The sequence below is a fragment of the Sphaerodactylus townsendi genome, linkage group LG01 (genome assembly GCF_021028975.2).
Source record: "Sphaerodactylus townsendi isolate TG3544 linkage group LG01, MPM_Stown_v2.3, whole genome shotgun sequence".
NCBI classification, from domain to species: Eukaryota; Metazoa; Chordata; class Lepidosauria; order Squamata; family Sphaerodactylidae; genus Sphaerodactylus; species Sphaerodactylus townsendi.
Window position 1 is genome coordinate 45701005 of NC_059425.1, and position 22342 is coordinate 45723346.

The window sequence follows — 22342 nt, forward strand, 5'->3', positions numbered from 1 at the left end:
AATATTGTAAGACTTCATTTGTGACACCCAGGTTAAAGCGGTGTGGTTAGTGACTAACATAAAAGAGTTTTTAGTGAGGTAATATTGCAGCATTTCTATGGGCCTTTTAATAGTGAGAGCTTCTCTTTCTATGGCTGCAGTTTACGGCTTATGGATACTAAAGGAAATTCCTGCCTCTCAATGACCTGAATGAGGACTGGAAGGTGAGGGGTGTGTGACAGAATGTCCCCTCCCCCTTGAGCTGTAGGTGCCTTTCCTGCTCTTGGGGAAGAAAGGAGGAAGGTGAGCCAAGCTGTGTCATCCTCCCCATCAAGTAAGACCAGAACTCCAGCTGCTGCTATGGCTGCCTTCCCTGCCCCTGGGAAGGCAAACTGTGTGTGTGTGGAGAGGGGGTGAGCTGCACCAGCCTCCTGACCCATACTGACCACCCCCCGCCCCGCCCCCCTGCGCTCCCCGCATTACCACCAAGGAAGTTTCGAGCCCTGGCTGCCACCCAGGCTGGACAATGGAAGATGTAGGAAATACACTCCAGAAGGTAAGGTTAAAAGAATAGTTCACAGAACTCCACCTACTAGTTAACTCAAAGCTTTTTATTATACAAATTTGAACCTCCATTTACATAACAGGGATTTTTAATAAAAATAAATTTAAGAGACACAAAGTGTATTTGTCCAAAACTCTAAGAGGGAAAGAAAAAGATTAAAGTAAAATATAACCTGTAAGATTTCCTTCTCAAAGTAAAGGACAGCAAGGAATACAGTTGTGTGTAATAACACATCTCCAGAGTACGCCAACAACAGACCAAATCCACCTGTAAAACTCTCTATTAAAGACTGCCAGGGGCTTTTAAGATGATTTCCATCTCAATAGTGAAAACATCATATGGATCACATAGGTCAGCGTGGTTACAAAGGCAAAGACCTAGAGAAGAAGAGAGGGATGTTTAGTATGTTGACTAGATAAGCTATTTCACATGTGGTTCCAAAAGGCCATTTCTCTCCATGCAGTGATCTGCCAGAATACCACCCTCAACCCTCCCTTTACTGCCTCTCATGTCTTAAGAACTAGGAAGTGAAAAACCTCTCCCTTCAAATTCCTTCCACACACCCACCCACACACACCCTAAGTTGGCATAGGGGCCTAAGTATGTCTTAGGCCAGGGGTGCCCAACCTTTTATAGTTCATGCACCATTTTTTTTCATTTTTTTAGTTAAGATGCGCCATACAGTCTTATGCCCCTTTTCAGCCCTTTTAAAATATGGTAATATGGATATATTTAACTGTATTTTAATTGACATATAATTTTAATTTATAAATATATTTTAATTTAATACACTGAATAATTGCAGGTTTCAGTAATCAGGAAATTAGGGGAGCGGGCAAGAGCACGATGTACGTGTTCAAAATGAAAAAAACATTTACAGAACTATATTAAGCCCTCATGAAAACAGAAATCTCATATTAAACTGAAAGAACTGTTAATAAAAACATATACGTTTGAAAACAGAATTGTTCACACACATTAAATCAGGAGTCCATCAAACGTTATGACACGAGAGTCAGCTATAAACTGATTGAGTTGTCAGGATGGCTCCCTTCCGTCAATTAGGGAAGGGGAATCGAGCCATTAATGCCGGCTATCACATTGGCGCTAGCCCATCTCCCCCCTCCCCTCTGGTCAGTTGGCTGCGGACTTGGCTGTACTACCATCACAGGAACCACAGGTGTGAAGTGGTTCCTGTCTTTTGTGTCCTTCTTTTTGTTACTATGCTGAAGCTGTGGCTCCTTGGGCATCAGGGATTTAAGGGCATCAGGGATTGAAGCTCTAGCTTGCGGTTTGTCCCACAGAATCGTCTATGCTTGGTTATGCTTTGGTTGCCGAATAAAGCCTACAGTTTGAAAACTACAGTTTCTTTATTTCTGGACTGAAGTCTTACATGAGTAACTGGTGATGCATGTCAGCATTTTACGGTGCCTGTTGCTTCAAGATCACCTATCCCGCTCTCTTACGGGACTTCCTGGTTGCTCCAGTAACAGCGCTAGTGTGTGTGTGTGTGTGTGTGTGTGTGTGTGTGTGTGTGTGTGTGTGTGTGTGTGTGTGTGTGTGTGTGTGTGTGTGTGTGTGTGTGTGTGTGTGTGTGTGTGTGTACACACACACAGAGTGGTACCTTGGTTATCGTTGACTTCGGTTTTCGTCGGTTTCGGTTTTTGTCCACTGTTTCTGGGCAAAATTTGTCTCGGTTTTCGTCGATTGCCTTGGTTTTTGTCCTCCAAACCAAGAAAAAGTTTGCCCAGAAAAAGTCCACGAAAACCGGAACCGGCAAAAACCGAAATCAACAATAATGAGGAAGCCCAGCTGAGAGACAGAGGGAGCTCCTTATTTGGGCAGTGACATCAGGGGGAGTCACTGCCCAAATAAGGAGCTCCCTCTGCCTCTCAGCTGGCTAGAGTTTGAGGAAGCCCAGCCAGGAGGCAGAGGGAGCTCCTTATTTTGTATTGTATAAGACATTTTACAATATTGTATAAGAAATTGTATATTGTATAAGAAATTTTAAAAAATTCTCTGGGGTTCAGTGCGCCATTTCTAATCATGCAATGCGCCACTTTTGGCACATGTGCCGTAGGTTGGCCATCCCTATCTTGGGCCTATTATGTATGGAGCCGTTTCCGTGATACTCCTTACCCTGCAATGTCTTTGCAGTGAGGTGCCCTCAAACTTCCTTGTTTAAGTATGAAGAGGTGCCCCACTGCCTGTCACACAGCTTGCATGCTTGCCTGCCCCTACTTCTGGGTTGCTCCCCCTGGCAAAAGCCAAGATCAGAGGTCTCCTCCCCCACTCCTCACAGGGATCTACAGCCTTCATTTCCCTAAAAATGCAAAAGTAACGAAAGCAGCCTCAAAAAGAAATATTGATATCATGTTTAAAGGGCTTTAAATTATTGGACCAAAAATGTAACCCACAATGCCTTTTCATGACATTCTGTGGAACATAACGACAAAATCACAATTTCCCCCCAAATTAAGGAAAAAAACAAGATTTGGATGGAGCAGGAGATATTTCTGGCAAATCTGGAATAGCATTTTTCACACCCAAGAAAATGGTGCAAAGGTCTCAGGGAAGCAAGTTTTTACTCTTTCTTAAAGATACCCTCCCCCAAAGTTTGAAGGGGGTTAAACAAAAGGGTCCAATTTTACTGACCCCTGAACAAGATGCCCCCCAGCTATCCTGGTCTCCATTTCTTATGAGAAAAAATACCATTCTTCCTCCAGGCAAAGAATAGCTCAACAGAAACAGAGTCAAACCTGGTCAACTCCTTATACTACCAGTACCTGGTCAACTCCTTATACTACCAGTATCTGATCTGGAGGAACCGGGTTTGATTCCCAGCTCTGCTGCCTGAGTTGTGGAGGCTTATCTGGGGAATTCAGATTAGCCTGTACACTCCCACACACGCCAGCTGGGTGACCTTGGGCTAGTCACAGCTTCTCAGAGCTCTCTCAGTCCCATCTACCTCACAGGGTGTTTGTTGTGAGGGGGGAAGGGCAAGGAGATTGTAAGCCCCTTTGAGTCTCCTGCAGGAGAGAAAGGGGGGATATAAATCCAAACTCCTCCTCTTCTTCTACTTAAAATATGACTTTCATTAATCAGCCAACAGCCACAAAACACAACAGACTTACCACTGCTGCAATAGTTATTCGGTACTCTTTGACAACCATCGCTTCATCCTTCAATGAGTATGTAGTAAAGGCTAGCAAAACTGCTGCACTCAAGTAGAAGAGAGATGCTGTCACCTGGTAGAAAGCATCCTGAAAAAGAGATTGTTAAGGATCTTAAGAATACTGCTAGACAAGGCATTACCACAACTGCACAAGGCCTTTCTGGTAACCAGTGAGAAGCCAAAGAAGCATTCATTTCAACAGCAGTTTTACATGATACTATGCCACGACTAAAGGATTGAGACTACCCTGATCTGCATGGCCTAGCGACAATCCCAATTTCATCTCCAGTCGTTCTGTAGCTGGGCTTGCCTCCTAGCTGGAATGAGTGATGGTTTCCTGGTAAAGCCATCCTTCATGTGCAGTATGTCTCAGGTCCAATCACTGGCCTCTTCATGTAAAGGACTCTAGGTAACAGATGCCACAGAGATCCTTGTTTTGCTAGAGCTGTTACCAGGGAGAGCAGACCAGACTTCACAGAAGGCAGCTTCAAAAGTTTGTATCTGAAGATGTTTCCTCTGCTGCCATTTTTATGGTGTCTTTCTTTTACTCATTGTATCAGTTGGTCTGGACTGTGTCATGTTTAACACATGTAGGGATGGTCCTGCATTTGGGGCAGTGGGTTAACTAATGATATTTAATCTCTTCCAAGACTTACCACAGCAACCCAACCAGATTTTTCTCCATGAGCTCCACAGAAATACAGAAACAGAAGTAACGTTGAAATTACAAAGCAAAAGACAGAGACAAACATCACCCAGCCTGTCAGCATTGGCAAGATCACACGTGTAGATGCCACCAGAATCCAAACAAGGCCACCAAAAACCTACAAAAAAAAAGCATAAGCAGAGTCTGTCAAGAAAGAAATGTCACTGAGGATCTTACAAGACTGACGGCATCTTGGAACACCACCGTTATGCAAGAAGGAATAATGTTGGCAGTCAATGCAGGTAGAACTGTTGCTGAGTGATGATGATAATCTGACTTTTACATTTAAAGGGTTTCTTGTTATCCTGAACAGCATGATGTACAATACAGCCAAAGCTTAAAATATAAAACCTGAAGTCTTTAACGCTTTCCTCCTAGTTGATGATGATTTTCTGTGCTCTTTTTATTGCTGCTATGAATGAAGAGGGATTTACCATGGCCCTCACAACCCCCATTTCCCCATGTATTACTGGAGGGCTTTAAAAAAAATAGTAACTGACATATTGCTCTAGCATTAAGCTGTGACAATATGCCAAGTACCAATTTCAAGCTATACCAACACATCAATTGCTAAATGTAAAATTTAGCGCTTAAAATTGGCAACTGACATGTTACTGTAGCTTAACTGTGTAGTGATATGTTAATCACCAATTTTTAAAAGTTCAAAAAAGTTTTTCATTGGGGAAGCTGCCACAGGGAGTAGGAAAATGAAAATAGGGTCAGTGGGGGTAGAACAGACACCTTCCCATCCACCTCGCATGCAATGCACTTCGATTGCAATCTTTCTCCAAAGAACATACCAAGTCAGATTTGGGAAAGATCAAAGCAAAGCAGAGGGGAAGCATGGATAATGAATCATTTTGAGTGGACACTCCCCCAAAAAGAAAAAAAACGTTCTCCAGTTTAGACATAAAATATGAATATATACGGAGTGAGACCATCAAAGCCAGTACCGTCTTCTCTGGCAGTAGCTGTCCAGGGTAAAAGCCTTTCACTTCACAGACCACCTGGTTCTTTTAAGTGAAAACGCTGGGGATTGAACTGGGGACCTTTTGCATTCTGAACAGATAGTCTGCCACTGAAACACAACCCCTTCCTAGTCAACCCAAGTACTGATTGATCGACTGAGTTACTGATGCTCTGTAAATGGCCATACAGCTAACTGGGTTGTTGGGACAGCTGACTTTTTGTCTGGCAGACATTTTTTTTAGCATATTCCAGTCTAAGTCAATTGAAGGTGACTTTGAGCTAGAACTGAAATGTCACCCAGCCTGCATCACAGCCTCAGGACACCTTCCTATTTCCAAGCACTTTCTTAGCAGCAATTCCCCTTATAACCATGCTAGCAGTCTATGTCTGAGTATAACCTTCTTTCTAACCACCCCCCCTTCTGAAACTCTACAGACAGAAGCAGCCTAAGGATTCTGTCATTTTGCATATAGCAACCTGTCTAAGACACTGCACTTATCTGCACAGAAATTAACTCCTGATATAGCAGTGGAAGGGAAACAGTCTCATAAATATACATGACAGCATGCACAAAAGAAAGGGGCAAAATGTTCTTGAAATCCTGCATGCAAAGAAACAAATCAAAGAATGAATGTCAAAATCCAATCCACACTCGTATTTTCAGTCTCCCTCTGTATGCGGCACCAGCCCCTGATTTTACAATGATGGATCTCTTAAGCAACTTAAACCATTAAGTTCCTGGGAAATGTTCAGGAGGTTGGTCCTTAAAATAGATAAAGATAATAAAAATGCTGGTTAAACATTCATCCCCTTACCTACGCGTCATTCTGGGCGGAAATGTAAACTCCACACCGGGTTGTAAAGTACATGATAGAGGCCAGCACTTGAGTTTTGGGGTACTTTTGCTGCAGTTTGTTTTTAATCATTTAAACAGAAACCTGCCAAACCCCACAGCTGCACTTCTCTTCCTCAAAGAAGATTCACATGTGAAGGCACACAGAATGCAGACTTAGACATGAACATGGAAGCAGCAGTGAGCCAACAGGATGTAGAAATTTTTATACCATTTTTCTGATGTTCAAGGCAGGTTACAAATACCAACATATGTTAAAAACACAATAATGACATCTCATATTTAAAATGTAGTATATCACAGCATAAAAAAGACCTGCTGTGTCAAATGAAAGTTTGAGCTAAAAGCCAAAGATAAAACTTACATGGCTTCCCAAAAATTTTTTAAAAAGTTTTCTGTCACCTGCTTCAGAAGCACAGGAACCACAGTTTAGAAATGGCTGCATCTGACCAGCTTTGATTTTACCAGTTGGGTGGAGGGCACCACAAAGACTGTCTGTTGATTAGACATTAACAGGAACCGGGATTCACACAGAGAGAGGCTGCTCTTCAGGGATGTGGGCCTCAGACAACCAAAAGCATTAATGGTTATCATCACCACTTTGAACTGAGCACAGAAGCAAACTGCTAGCGAGCACACCAGGGAGAAGAGCAGTGGATGTGGCCAGGTCACGGAGCAGCCACACAAGATAAGGAGCTGCTCTGCGATTCTGACGTTGCAAAGTGGAGCTGCTCTTGACTGACGCTTCACTCACCTGCAGTTACTCTAACACAGGTGGCTGTTTTGAAGGAAGAAGGCCCAAAGCATTAATGAAAAACAGCTCCAAACTCCCTCTCCAAAACCAGGATTTAGAAGTCATTCTGGCTCTCAACTTGTTCAAGATCCCCCCCCCAAAATATTCTCTTACAGAACCTTAACATCCCTTTGATCTTTTTTCCTGTTGTCAAGTCATAGTTGACTTACAGCAACCCAATAAGGTTTTCAAGGCAAGAGATGTTTGGAGGTAGTTTGCCATTGCCTGTCTCCACCTCATGCCCCTGGTATTCCTTGGAGGTCCTCCATCCAAATACTAGCCAGAATGACTTCTGAGATCTGACAAGATCAGGCTATCCTGGGCCTCTCCAGATTTGGGATCCCTTGATTTTTTCCTGAATTTAATTTCATGATCACAAAAGCTGGCAAAAAACACAGGCCAAAAGTTCCCAGAATAACATTTAAATGTAATGTTGCCAGTCCATAGGAGGGGCCTGGGGATCTCCGGGCATTAGAACTTCTCTCTAGGCACTTCCACTGGTGAAAATGGCTGCGGCATTATATCTCACTGAGGAGATTTCCCAAACTCCTGCCTCTACAAGCTCCACCCTCCAAATTTCCCAGATGTTTTCCAGCCCAAGAGCTGGCAATCCTATTTAAATGCCAAGTATCCCCTCTTGCTGGTGAGGAGGACTTTCAGTGATCAAACCTGAATTCATCCTTGCTATATTTGTTAACCATTTGGTTGGCGCACATACACTCATTAGAAATTGTGTTGCATAACTAAGGGACACAACCCAAGTGGCCACAAGTGTATGCAATAGTATAGGCATCTCTGTGGCCCACAAGGTCTTCTCCCACTTGCATGGCCATCTTTACTTCTCCTCCTGCCCTTTCCTACCATTACCGACACACCTCTATTGTTTGCCAAGTTAATCCTAGCCAGAGTTATTCTGTTCACCAAAAAGATTCAAATACTTGTTTAATCAGAACTGGGGGGGGGGGGGGGGCTGCATAGTTTGGAGCGCAGAACCAGACAAAATAATTACAGGACATTATGCAATTACAGCCATTCCATCACTGCAGTCAAGACACTGATTGCTTTAATTCACTTGTCATTGGTTTCTCATCCAAGGGCCACATATCTGGTGGGTCTACCTATTTTTTACAGGACAATTTCTGGCACTTCAGCTGGAACCACAAAAGCAAATCAACTGGACACAAAAGGCAAAATTATACATTGTGAAGTTCTGAGGGGCTTTTTTAAAAAAATGCCACGCAACTGCTGATGCTACAATTTGCATTGAAGCTGGATGGAGGGGCTTGTTAACCCTTTCCATTTTTGCCCCTCTCCTCTCAAAAGCCATTTTTATTTCCAGATATATTTGCATCTTCTCCACAGCATGAAGAAAAAGGTAGTGTATATACTCGCATATAAGTCAAATTTTTCAGCACATTTTTGTGCTGAAAAAGCCCCCCTCGACTTATACGCGAGTCAGGTGTATTTTGAAAAATATTTTAGGGTTTTTACTTTGTCGGCCACCAGGGGGCGCATTTTTAGGCTAGCAGCACCAAAATTTCAGGGATTTTTCAAGAGACTCTCCTAATGATACCACCCAAGTTTGGTAAAGTTATGGGCCCCCAAAGAAGGTGCCCCATCCCCCATTGTTTCCAATGGAAGCTAATAGTAGATGGGGCTACCCTTTTGAGGGTCCATAACTTTGGACCCCCTGAACCAAACTTCACCAAACCTAGGTGGTACCATCAGGAGGGTCTCCTAAAGATACTCTGAAATGTTGGTACTGCTAACATAAACATTCCTCCCCTGACCAAAAATCCAGTTTTGAAGGATTTTAACTCTTGTGTTTTAGCTTGGTTGCTGATTGAGCTAAGGTTTTTGTACTTTTAAAGTTATTGTTGAGACCATATTGTTTTTGTTGACCCTCTTTTCCACTTACAGAGCTAGTTTAATGTTTTTCTTTGAAACAAATATTCAAAAACATTTAACCTACTGATGCCTCAATTAATGTAATTTTATTGGTATCTATTTTTATTTTTGGAATTTACCAGTAGCTGCTGCATTTCCCACCCTCGACTTATACAAGAGTCAATAAGTTTTCCCAGTTTTTTGTGGTAAAATTAGGTGCCTCGACTTATATGCGGGTCGAATTACATACGAGTATATATGGGTAACTTTCTGTGGCAGAGAGACCCATATAAATTACAGCATAATTTCCTGCATTATAAAAAAGAATATTCTCCAAAAAGATCAATGTCCTGTACGTAATGCATACTTCCACTTTCAACTGCATTGAGCCATTTGCCCAGTTGGCATAAAGCCAACTTCTGAGTGATACGGCACTATTAAAACATTTGCTCATTGGTATCTTGCTCACATCCGCATGTTTTTTGTTCTGGGGCAGCCACAGAACTTTCCTTCCCAGCCTTCAGAGGTGGACAAGTGCAGACACTCCTGGCTGCGTTCTTGCTTCTAATGAAGAGTCACCTGCCTCTCAGAAGTTCTTGGTAAGAAGACCTAGAACAGGGGTAGGGAACCTGCGGCTCGAGAGCCGTATGCGGCTCTTCTGCCCTTGCACTGCGGCTCCACGAGCCGAGCCGCTGGCTTCATCTTTGCCCAACCTGCAGGCAGCAGGGCAGGCGCACCAATTGCCCGCGGCCGGCCACGCCGCGGGCTTCCCCTCTCGCCCGCCCCGTTGGAGCGGGGTGGGCGCTTTCCCGGCAGCTGGTGAGGCCGAGCCGCCGGCTTCATCCTTGCCCGCCCTGCCGGCAGCAGGGTGGGTGCATCCATGCGCTTCTCAGAAAGAGTGGAGTAAAAGGTAAAAAAACCCAATATATACAGTGTTATCTTTATTTTAAATGTCAAAAATTATTTGCGGCTCCAAGTGTTTTCTTTTCCCATGAAAAACAGGTCCAAATGGCTCTTTGAGTGTTAAAGGTTCCCTACCCCTGACCTAGAAGAACTCAATGCTACTGTTTACCCTCCAGTATTACACAAATACCAAGTGCATGACCACTTTTTGAACACATGGCACTGAAATTATTTTTTAATTCTGAACCAGTTACTTTTGAAATTATTGGTAGCCTACCAGTCTCCTAGGGAGCTCAGGGCAGTAAACATGGTTATCATTGCTTCCATTTCATTCTCACAACAATCCTGTATCATAGGTTAGGCTGAGACAGAGAGTGACTAGCCTAAGATCATATCACAGAATCATAGAGTTGGAAGAGACCACAAAGGCCATTCAGTCCAATCTCCCGCCATACAGGAACACACAATCAAAGCACTCCTGACAGATGGCCATCCAGCCTCTGTTTAAAACCCTCCAAGATTCCACCACCCTATGAGGCAGCATATTCCACTGTCAAACAGCCCTTAATGTCAGGATGTTCTTCCTAATATTTAGGTGGAATCTCTTTCCCTGCACCTTGAACCCATTACTCCTTGTCCTAGACTCTAATGCAGCAGAAAACAAGCTTGCTCCCTCTTCAACATGACATCCCTTCAAACATTTAAACACAGCTCTCCTGTCGCCCCTTAACCTTCTCTTCTCCAGACTAAACATCCCCAGCTCCCTCTGGCCCCTTCTGCACATGCAGAATAATGCGTTTTCAAACCACTTTCACAACTGTTTGCAAGTGGATTTTGCTATTCCACGCAACTTCAAAGAGCACTGAAAGCAGTTTGAAAGTGCATTATTCTGCATGTGTGGAAGGAGCCTAAGTCTCTCCTGATAGGGCATGGATTCCAGACCTTTTAACATCTTGGTTGCCGTCCACTGGACCCACTCCAGCTTGTCATAGCTGTGTTGGGATTCGAATCCAGGTCTCTTTGTTTCCATTCAGTACTCTAACTACTTTCTAGCCCTTGCATTATTTCGGGTCAAGATACATGTGCCTCTCATTCAGATTCAGATGCTTAGCTGCATTACAAAAATTAGGTTCTTTTCCATTTTTTGATGAATGTGTTTTATTATTATTTCGTTTACATTTATAATAAATACAGAGAATATAAAACCTATACAGAACTATCATACTAAAACAGATTATTATTAATAATTCATAATAATAATCATTTATTATTATTTTATTTAACTTTATAATAATTACAAAGAATATAAAGCCTGTACAAAACAATACATACTTAAGACAGAACATTGAACTAATTAAAAATATATAGGTCATACACCATCCTGGAATTTATTATTCCCATATATTTATAAGCATCACTCATTTTCCTAATTATCTCTTCACATACAATGATTTTTCAATCTAATGTGGGGAGCCAACAATGTTAAAGGGGTAGTCTTCACACACAATTTTATATCAATCAAAACTGAAAGTGTATTCTTCTTTGCTTAGTTCGCTGGTAGGCACTTTGGGCAACAATTAACACATTTACAATCAGTTCTGCATCAGTTTTGACTATCACACCTTTCAAACACAACAGAAGAACTTTAGACTCAGAATACTTCACAAGAATATTTGGATCTTGGGGACTTGATGTAAATCTTTTATATGTTAATTAGGTTTTTATAAATACAAGTTCATCTATATAGACTAAGGTCAATTCCCCACCAAAAAAATGAATGTAGATACAAACCGGTTTGGGAAAAACCAGAACCTTTTCAGCACAGTTTCATCATCCCCACTGCAGCTTCTGCCCCACAAACGATCCTTGTTCCCAGAAACGCAGCAGCAACGAAGGATTCCCCACTGAGGTGGATTGAACACACGATCCACTCAGGGGCTATCCTGATTGGCTGTTGCATTGTGTTGGGGCAGGAATTTTTTTTATTTTCAAACTTCCAGATCCATGTCGCTGCAAGCATGCGCAGAACGACCCTATGCAGACACTAAGAAACAGGCGATTCAAGCAAAGCCCTGTTTCCGCACGCCTCCATGTAGTTGGATCCACGTGGATACAATGTGTAGCACCGCTTTGTATTGCCTCTACTCAGTCAATCAGTCAAAACCGGCCCCAGATTGCTTCGTTTCCACATGGATCTCTGGTCCGCGAAATTTAAAAAGTTGCGCCAAGCATTACATTACGCGCACACAGCCCACTGGGCTACAGTTTCCTCATATGGAAGCCGGAGGCTCCATCTGCCACTACCAGCTGCAGGAAAGCAATCCAGATTCACACCCTCCCAACTCTCCCCACCGGGCCCAGATTGTGCCTTCACACGCTAGCTTTTTGAAAAGGTCTACTTTCTTGCAGGTTCTAAAATAACACGTGCTGGGAGGGGGGAGCGCCAGAAACGGGATGAAAGCATGTTCGGCGCTGGTGCAGTGGGGATTTCTGCTGCAAACCTGGATATTTTGTGTGATGAGCACGCATCTAATCCTCAGTGGAGAATCAACCTAAGTAGCCACGGGAACATAACCTTAATTTTTTTCCAGCTTCACATCTGTGAATATCCAGTTTGTTAGACTAACAGCATAAAAACATAAGAACAAGCCAGCTGGATCAGACCAGAGTCCATCTAGTCCAGCACTCTGCTACTTGCAGTGGCCCACCAGGTGCCTTTGGGAGCTCTCATGCAGGAGGTGAGAGCAATGGCTTTCTGCGGCTGTTGCTCCCGAGCACCTGGACTGTTAAGGCATTTGCAATCTCAGATCACAGAGGATCAAGATTGGTAGCCATAAATCGACTTCTCCTCCATAAATCTATCCAAGCCCCTTTTAAAGCTATCCAGGTTAGTGGCCATCACCACCTCCTATGGCAGCATATTCCAAACACCAATCACACGCTGCATGAAGAAGTGTTTCCTTTTATTAGTCCTGATTCTTCCCCCCAGCATTTTCAATGTATGCCCCCTGGTTCTAGTATTGTGAGAAAGAAAGAAAAATTTCTCTCTGTCAACATTTTCTATCCCATGCATAATTTTATAGACTTCAATCATATCCCCCCTCAGACGTCTCCTCTCCAAACTAAAGAGTCCAAACTAAAGAGACTGACACAGAAATGTTTTTCCACTTCATATGCCAAGCCTTCAAAAAAAAAATCAAGTTGTTTCCCAAAGAAATTCTCATCTGGCTTGGAATATGATCCAATCTGGGTTTAGTCTTTGTGACTGCAAAGATGAGCTTTGGAACATGCTAGTAATATCTGATGACCTTTCATACACTGCACAACTTTGTCAAAGGTCATGCAGGAGAGAAGCTTTCAGCCTAACTCCTTTCTGTTCCCTTGAGCTGCAGAACAAATTTTTGCAAAAGCCTGTAGAATTCAGCTGCTCTGTGACCTGCAAATGTACAAATAGTTGCACTGTCACTGTGACCACCCACAGTACAAAACTTCCTGCTCTACCTTGTTGCTGTTGTTGATTTCAAACTGCTACAAGATTTCCCAGTTTCCCTCAGGCCTACAAAGAGAAGATATATATTGTCCTTAACAACTACTTTGAGCAACCTGGGAACTAGACTGGGGTCTATACTAGCACAGGAGTTTGCATCATTGGTTACAGTACAATTTATACTTTTAGTACAGCTTCTTGCAGACACTTAGTTTGTTGTGGCTGCCATAATATGTCTATTTATTTACAGTCCACCTGTCTCAGAAAACACAAAGCTAATTACTAAATGAGGTTGCCAACCTCTAGATGGCACCTGGAGATCTGGAATTACCATTGAGTTGCAGATGACAAAGTTCAGGTCCCCTGTAGAAAGTGGCTCATTCATATGTTGGACTCTGGGATTACACTGTGCTGAGGTCCCTCCCCTCCCCAAATCCTACATTTCCCAGGTGGGATGCCCAATCCAGAGGCCCAGGCAGGTGGGAACGGTGGCTTTCTGGTGATGTGGAAGGGGAGAGGAAAAAACAAAAGATCACCCCCTGCCAGAAAGCCCTCCATTGGGCCTAATGTACTTATGCCACCTGACATGGTCCCAAGTGCCAGGGCGCAGAACTCCCAGCCCCAAACCCTGGGTGGAAGCTGACTAAGGTTAACTTTGCCCCAGAATGCCCCAGCCATGCTGGTGCAGTATCCTGTACCAACACAGCTGGGATATAGCAGCCATTTTTTAGGTTGGGCACCGCAAAGCTCCCAGGCACCCATGTATCTGCTTCCTCCACTGGTTCATTTCCCCTTGTTGCACCAGCAGGGTGGGCACAAGGCTAAGCCAGCTCCAGAGGTAAGTCTGCATCCCCCTTCACCCCCAGATTGGATTCTTCACCACCAAATCTCCAAAAAGCTTTCAGCTTTCTGGAGATAACCCTAAGTATGCATGCATTAAGTGCCATCAAATCATTTCCAACTTATGGCAACCCTTTGAACTCATGACCTCCAAAACGTCCTATCATAATCCTAAGTTCTTGGACAAATGCCTATATATTGCCAATTTTTAAGAAAGGTGATTCCCATGAGCCATCTAATTACAGACCCATAAGTTTATTATCGATAACAGGGAAACTGTATGCAAAATATCTACTAAATCAAATGCCTGGTTGGAAGCTAATAATATTTTGGGTTCAGAACAAGCTGAGTTCGGAAAAGGCTCCACCACATTAGACCATTGCATGCTATTAAGTGGGCTGCTAATATCTAAATACAAGGTGCAAAATAATATCAAAATCTGTCTTGCCTTCCTGAAACTTACAGGAGCTTTTGATACGGTAAACAGATCTCTCCTCTGGGCCAAAATAAGGAACATGGGTGTTGACAAAAGACTCCTCGTTTTGATAAGAGTTATCCACTTTAAAACAACCTGTCAAGTAAAATGTACGTCAATTGCCAAACCTACCACTAAAATTCCAAACAATACGAGCATGAAACAGGGTTGTGTGTTGGCACCAACCTTGCCAACCTTGTTCAATTTATTTGTGAATGACCTTGCCCCTAAACTCAAAGATTCAAGTACACACTGTTTAATGATAGGCAAAGTTGCTGCTCCAATTCTTCTTTATGCCAATGATGCAATCCAGCTTTCTAGATCTAAAGTAGGACTAAAACTTCTCTTAACTAAATGCAGCGTGTATTGTAAGGAAAATTCTCTTAGTTTAAACTTAGGGAAAAAACAAAAATTATGGCTATTTCCAACGTGTTCCAACCCACTAGATGGACTTTATATGGAGCCGTAATTGAACAGGTCAAAATGTTTAAATACTTCAGAGTAATTTTCCATCAAAATTCTCACTGGACGACACATAGAGACACAGCAATTAAAAGATGCAACACTAGACTGTCAGCAATATTAAGGGGTGCTTTTTTTTTTTTTGCTAAAGATCATGTCTATATTCCTACAGCACTCAAAGTATATAATGCTAAAGCCACTCAGCAATGCATGATTGGTGTTTGGAATATGCTGCCACAGGAGGTGGTGATGACCACTAACCTGGATAGCTGTAAAAGGGGCTTGGACAGATTTATGGAGGAGAAGTCGATCTATGGCTACCAATCTTGATCCTCCTTGATCTGAGATTGCAAATGCCTTAACAGACACCAGGTGCTCAGGAGCAACAGCCGCAGAAGGCCATTGCTTTCACATCCTGCATGTGAGCTCCCATGGTGGGCCTGGTGGGCCACTGCAAGTAGCAGAGTGCTGGACTAGATGGACTCTACTCTGATCTAGCAGGCTCTTTCTTATGTTCTTATGTACTATATGGGATCCCTCTTTGGATCAACACATGGAATAAAACTGCCGAGAGAGTACTGTTTCTTATATAAAACTTTTGGAGTCCCACACATATGCGGTATTGTGCCTAGAGGGTGGACTCCATTTGTTGGAGACTAGAGCATGGCTTTATACTTTTATATACTGGGTCAAGTTTTTCTTTAACACTTTAGACAGTGTTCTAATTTATGTTATGCTCTCTGAGCTCCAAAAAACTGAATGGTGGAAGCATATTATGCAAAAATTAGTCTATCTTGGCTTACATCTTGATTCTTTGTTAATGTTGATTCTTAGAAAGATATTAAGTACAATCAGGAACAGCAGTGACTCTTTAGCCATGCAAATTTGTTCTGTTCACTATTATATTTGGAATCCCTCTTAAACCGGGTCAAATGGCATTTGTTAGCTGAACCCATACAAAGAAGGGCCCTTACCAGGGCCAGATGTAACATATATCCATCAGCTCAATATTACGGTCGATTTACTAAAGCACCACATACTGATAGAGTTTGCACAGCATGCCCGTCATCTAATGAATCTCTAGAACATATTTTGTTTGATTGTCCAAAACACGCTTCACTCAGAGAGGGTTGTCTTTCATTGGTTAAATCCACGCATAATATAAGAGCAATTATGGCCTAAATTCTTTACTGACAATTCTTTGATTTTACAAAGCATCACACAGTTTTTAATAAGTGTAGTCGTGCCCGCGAGGTCAGCGCAAGAACGAGACGAGACGCGGTGATAACATCTGGTGGAGAGCGCCAGCAGCGGGAGCGCGGGGGTCTGTGATCCTAGCGACTCTGCCGCGTGCTAGTACCTGGCACCTTTTATTAGGGTTATCGCGGGGGCGTGTAGAAGGGCGGACCAGGGGAAATCGGGAGAGCGGGAGAGCGGGAGATCGTCATGTGATGCATGATCTCACCTGGCTGTTACGTGCGGGAGGAAGCATCAGCGTCTGGGTCTAATCCTCACCTGGGGGCAGGGGCCCATTGTCCCTTTGTCTGGGACACCTGGTGGTGGTGAGCCAGGTAGTTCATGACCCGTGACTCATCAGGGGGTGAGGGGCAGGGGAGCAGTGCGACCAGAAGATCGTAGGAGCGCCGGCATTCCAGCGCTCTACTTACGGTGCTGCTGGGTCAGCAGCTCATCCCTACATCTCCTCCTTTTTTACGTTTTAGAAGGGAGGCCGAATTGTTAGGGGGCGATTTAGAGGGACGCTTGCCTCCTCCGCCGTTTGGCCAAGCTGGCCGAGCTGCTTGTGCAACATGAGAACTTGGTTGTGGTGTAAGGGAAAGTCGAGGGGTTTCTTACACACGTTACAGGCAATATTAGATACACATTGAATAAAACAAGATCCGATGATGAGGCACACAATCAAACCAATGCAGAGCTGTACAATAGCACTTAACCATCCTCCCGGTAGCCAGCTCCAGAGGGCTGACCACCAGTGGGCAATACGTCATATTTCAGATTGGATACAACTTCTTGCAGCTCACGCACTTTCATATGAATCAAATGGGAATTATCAGAGAGATTAAAACAACACATATTATGTACATTCTCACAACCTTGTGATGCAATAACAACAAGTAACATAACTTCTAAAATCAAGGCATGCAATAACTTCAACGATCAGTTGGGTTACAGTACTCAAGGATTCCTTTGGAGGTCGGCTCCAAAGGGCATAAATGGGGCAAGGCATAAATGGAAACAATAAACATTGATAAACAATACATAAGCTAGATGATGCAAGGTAGGGAGGCAGCCCATGGCTGCATAATTGTCCAATGCATGGCTCTTGCTGTTTGACTACCAAAGCTACGGAGCAATGGCGTTAGTCCATGGATTTCTCAAGAGCGTAGGGAGAGCTACTGATAGTCTTTAGCATTGCAGGTCCAGTGATTCTCACGAGCAAGGTTGTGAGAGAAGGCGTGTTCCAACAATATTCAAGCGGCTGAAAACAGCGGAGAGTTCCAAGGGTTAATCTATCAGGAATGTTCCTGGCTGCAATTCCAAGTTTCAGCCAGGGGGCGGCAGAGAGGGAGAGAGAATGGCGATTGTAGGTGAGGGGCAGCGACACACAGTATCAAACTCTGAGCCATAGCTGGCCCAGGCTGCCGTTCCCTCCTGGGGGGGCCCCAGTGAGGGCTGCGATCTCCGTGGAAGAATGGGTGTGCTGGCTCCAGAGAGATCCCTCCCATCTCGGCCCAGGCTGGGGGGCAATCGGGCCCTCTCAACAGGGCGGCTGGGTCGGTTCCTCCAGGGAGGCCCGCTCCATATCCGGGATGGGGCTGGCCTGGCATGGCGAGCTGGATTCCTGCACAGAAGAGAAAAACAAGCAAACGCTTTTCCCCCAGGGGGTTTGTGCGCTGGCTGAGTTAGTTTTTGTTGAGTTATTTCTCATAGGGGACAATGGAAAACCTGAGCCCTGAGTGGGGCGGGCTACTCCCCTTTCTTTGTTTGTTTGGCCAAGATTTCCTTAGGTGCAGTTGGCCCATTTGAGAGAATGCAAAAGGCAATGAAAAGGAAAAGGGAGGGGGGGGGGCTTGGAAGTTAACCTTACCTTGCCCTCCTGTGAGGGGGCTCGAGCTGGTTGGAATTCGCTTCCTACCTTCACAGTGGAGACTGTGTGAGATAGGTGGGGCTGGGAGAGCCCCTCGGCACTGTGACTGGCCAGATGGGACTCAGCAGAAAATGTGGGAGCACGGAAGTAATCCTGGTTTCACATATAAACCTGTGCTACGCCAATGTGGCAGTGTAGGCTCAGATAGATGAAAGGAAAGGTTCTCAAGGAAAGGCTTGAAGAAGAGTTTTGAGGGTTTAAACTAAGATGGAGGCGGCCTGAAGCAGGTCCCATCGGCATCCTAGGGAGCATGCACGAGCTGTGTCCCGTTTAAGGTTGATGCTGTAATGGGTGAAGCCTTTCAAGGCATTGGCACACATAATCAAAATGAGAGAAACTTTAATTGAAGCGCAAGAGCATAGCTTAGAAGCAATGGAAAAATCCCTCTTATGAAGGGAAAACTTTAGGGGTCTCTTGAAAGGGGGCAAGACATACAGAACTTATATAGGCACACAGAGCACGTATAAAGTAATGAGGAGGATTGCAACTCTGATTTGAGATCATGCTCTCTGCATCTTGCAGGGCGGTTCCTTTGCAGGCTGCAATCCTGCTCTCCCTGAGGTACTGACGATTTTGCTGCCACTAGGAGCTTTGAGCTTAGGGCTTTGCACAGGCTCAGAGGCTACGAGATCTGGTTTGAACCTTACAGCTGGAGAGGGCCAAGGGGGCTTCTTCTTCATGAAGGATTTTGGGCTTAAGGCCATTGTGCGAGCATCTTCCCCTTTCCATGCCTCATTGTCCTGTAGATTGGCTATGGGGCATTCTGAGGAGGGTTCAAAATGGCAGTCCTCTTGGTTAGTGAGACGGACTGGGCATAGTGCCAGAGTGTTGGCGTTTTCTTCCGTCAGCATCTCTTTCTGCTGCAACTCAGTGGTTATGGATTCTGCAGAGATTTTGAAATGCGCACCACTCTGTGGCACTGGTGGAGGCATGGTGACTTTGGAAATGGAAGGGGCTAGCAGAGCAGGAAGTATAGACGTAGGGGGGGCAAGCAACGAGATTTAGATTAGCTGAACTTAGATTAGACTCGAGGGAAAGCATAGAGGCAGGATGATCGGATGAACTTGGCAGTTCCTGCGGGATGTTTGTCCACACCTGGATGTGGATGGCTTCCTGGTGCGTGGAGTCAATGACCCCTGGGATGATGAACAATCCCTGCTCAGCGGCGGAAGCTTTTGGCGAGACCAGCCCAATGGTCTGCGTGGGGATGGGATCACTATACTGAGCTGGAGCAGCGAAGATCTCGTGGGGGAGCTCCGGGGGAAGGGTTTGAGGTGTGGGCCTTGGTTCCGGGCTGGGGAGATGCCCAGGTGCGGGCCTCCCCAGCGGGAATTGGGAGCACCCGGTCTTAGACCTCCCTGGGGGTCTTCGCCCTCTGGGGGGAGACCCCCTCTGTTCGGGCTGTAGGCCCCCCCGCCAGGCAGTCTACAATCCTTACGGAAGTGTCCTGGCTTGTTGCAATTGAAACACTCGTCTCGGGGCTGTCTCATGGCAGCGGAGAGGGCTGCGGCTAGAAGGCTGGCTTGATGGGCGAAAGACCCGATATCCTGGCAAGCTTTGAGCATGTCGGTCAGTTCGGGGTTCCTTCCTAGGCCTGTGACCGCTTTTCGGCACTCAGCGGAGGCGTTCTCCTTGGCAAGGCGCTTAAGGAGCTCGCCCTGGGCCTCTTCGTTGTCAACCTGCCTCCTGAGGGCCTCCTGGAGCCTGTTCACAAACTCAGCATAGGGCTCCTGAGGTTTCTGTCGAACGCTAGAGAAACTTTGGGTTGGCTGTCCGGTATTGGGGACTTTCAGAAACGCCTTGTAGGCGCACTCAGAGGCGATTGCAAGGGTGGCTTCCGGCAGGACGATTTGCGCATTGGGGTTGGCGAAAGCGTCGCAGCCATAAAGCTGCGTGGCGGTGTAGGCACCGCCAGAGGCTGCTCCTCTGCCTATGCACTGTTGGCGGTACGCACATATTGTGCGGGATTCAAGAGCATGCGAAAGGTGGTTTTCCAGTCCTCCGGAACCATTAGGTGATTCCTCGCGACTGCTTCCAGCATGCCTCTCACATAGGGGCTGGTGATTCCTACGTCCCGCATCGCCTTGCGGAGCTCAGTGAGGATGTTGTAACCTAGGGGGTGGTACTCAACAACTCTCCTAACGATGCCATCCTCCCCCTCATGATCGGTGTAGTGGATGGGGCACACAGCAAGGAGATCGGCATCGTCTTCCGTCAGGGTCTCCTTTTTTGCAGATCGTGGCTAATACGCTCTGCTAGGGTTTTGAAACCCGCGCCATTACGTGGCGCTGACGGAGGTGCGGTGGCTTCAGAAAATGAAGGCGGGGCGAGAGGAAGGAGCGGCCGAGCCGCGGGAGGATTTGAATGGGGCGGGGAAGCAAGGGAGGCAGAAGGAGGACAGGCGTCCAATTTAGCGGATAGAGAAAGTTCCGGGGGTGAAACTGAAGCTGAAGGGTCGAAAGGAGGGCGATCTACAGCAAGGGAGCCGTAGACCTGCAGGCTGATGGCGACATAACATTGCCTCCACGTCAGTAGCAGTGACATCGGCGCGCGAGGCTCTGTGTGAAGAGTGCGCCCGATGTTTTCCCAATCCTTAAGATTCAATGTCCCCCTTTCTGGGTACCATGGACATTGAGCTTCAATCTCCTCAACCAATTTGCGCAGCTCCCCTCTCTTTACGGAGACCCTGCCGCATTTCGCTAGAGCTTTCAATTCGCTAACGTGCTTGTCATAAGCCCTGCTTTTGCAAGCTCCCATACTTACCGTTGGTTCGTCAGACGAGAGAGTGTCCTAGAACTCGAGTCCCTGGATGCACCGATCCAGCGGACGGGCGGTACCGAGATGAGGGTCCCTGGATGCGCCGATCCAGCGGACGTCGGTACCGCGGCCCTTTCCCAGGCGACGGTAAGCAGGGTGGAGGTTCGAGGATTCCCGGGTTTCGGCACCAGCTTGTAGTCGTGCCCGCGAGGTCAGCGCAAGAACGAGACGAGACGCAGTGATAACATCTGGTGGAGAGCGCGGGGGTCCGTGATCCTAGCGACTCTGCCGCGTGCTAGTACCTGGCACCTTTTATTAGGGTTATCGCGGGGGCGTGTAGAAGGGCGGACCGGGGGAAATCGGGAGAGCGGGAGATCGTCATGTGATGCATGATCTCACCTGGCTGTTACGTGCGGGAGGAAGCATCAGCGTCTGGGTCTAATCCTCACCTGGGGGCAGGGGCCCATTGTCCCTTTGTCTGGGACACCTGGTGGTGGTGAGCCAGGTAGTTCATGACCCGTGACTCATCAGGGGGTGAGGAGCAGGGGAGCGGTGCGACCAGAAGATCGTAGGAGCGCCGGCATTCCAGCGCTCTACTTACGGTGCTGCTGGGTCAGCAGCTCATCCCTACAAATAAGGGCATTGATTGCCTGATTAATGAATTTGTACTCTTATTCAGTTTTATGATATGTTTATGCCTAATAAAGGTACTGAGTCTGAGTCTGATTTATTAGTTGCATCAGTTTTCCCCCTCTTACACACAGTATCATTTGTGGGAGTGGGGGGGGGGGGGCTTCTTCCCATGTCCTTTCAAACCATGACAAACATGATCTGAAAAAGCTCAAGAAAAACTCTTAAGAAAATCCAGGACACCAAAACAATTGTATTTGTAAGGGAGAGGGAAAAGCCAGGCAGTTAAGTGTTACACTGCAACAAAACCTAGTGCTTCCCTGTATAATACATGCAAATAATGCAATATAAACAATGTAATGCTTGCTCCAAACAAAGAAGTGGATTATAAAATTAGAAATAATACAAACAGTGCAAATAGCATAATATGTGCAGTAAATAATGCAAGAATAAAAGAAAGCTACCTAAATTTCCTCTTTGTAAAAATGCCCTCCTGAACAATTCCATTTTACAACAACCCTTTTTTAAAATGCCATTCTGACCAACTGACCCCTGAATAATTCTGGTTTACATATTCTGCAGAACAACAGGAGTGTTCCAATAGCTAGCTGAAATCTCTGAAGGACCCTAATTTTACTGCTTGAAAGTTGGATTATACAGCCTTCTCAACCTTTTTCTCACACAAAAAGAAAAAG

At 45.4% G+C, this 22342-nt stretch overlaps 1 protein-coding gene across 1 annotated transcript in view; it reads right to left on the minus strand.

Moving 5' to 3' along the window:
* Positions 1–569: 569 nt before the first annotated feature.
* Positions 570–22342, minus strand: part of MAL (mal, T cell differentiation protein) — a 39459-nt gene continuing 17686 nt past the window's right edge. The window contains exons 2-4 of the mRNA XM_048507911.1: positions 4376–4543; positions 3679–3807; positions 570–921 (exon numbers count right to left, since the gene is read on the minus strand). Of these exons, the coding sequence (XP_048363868.1) occupies positions 847–921; positions 3679–3807; positions 4376–4543 (372 nt within the window). The 3' untranslated portion in view covers positions 570–846. The remainder of the gene's footprint in view (positions 922–3678; positions 3808–4375; positions 4544–22342) is intronic.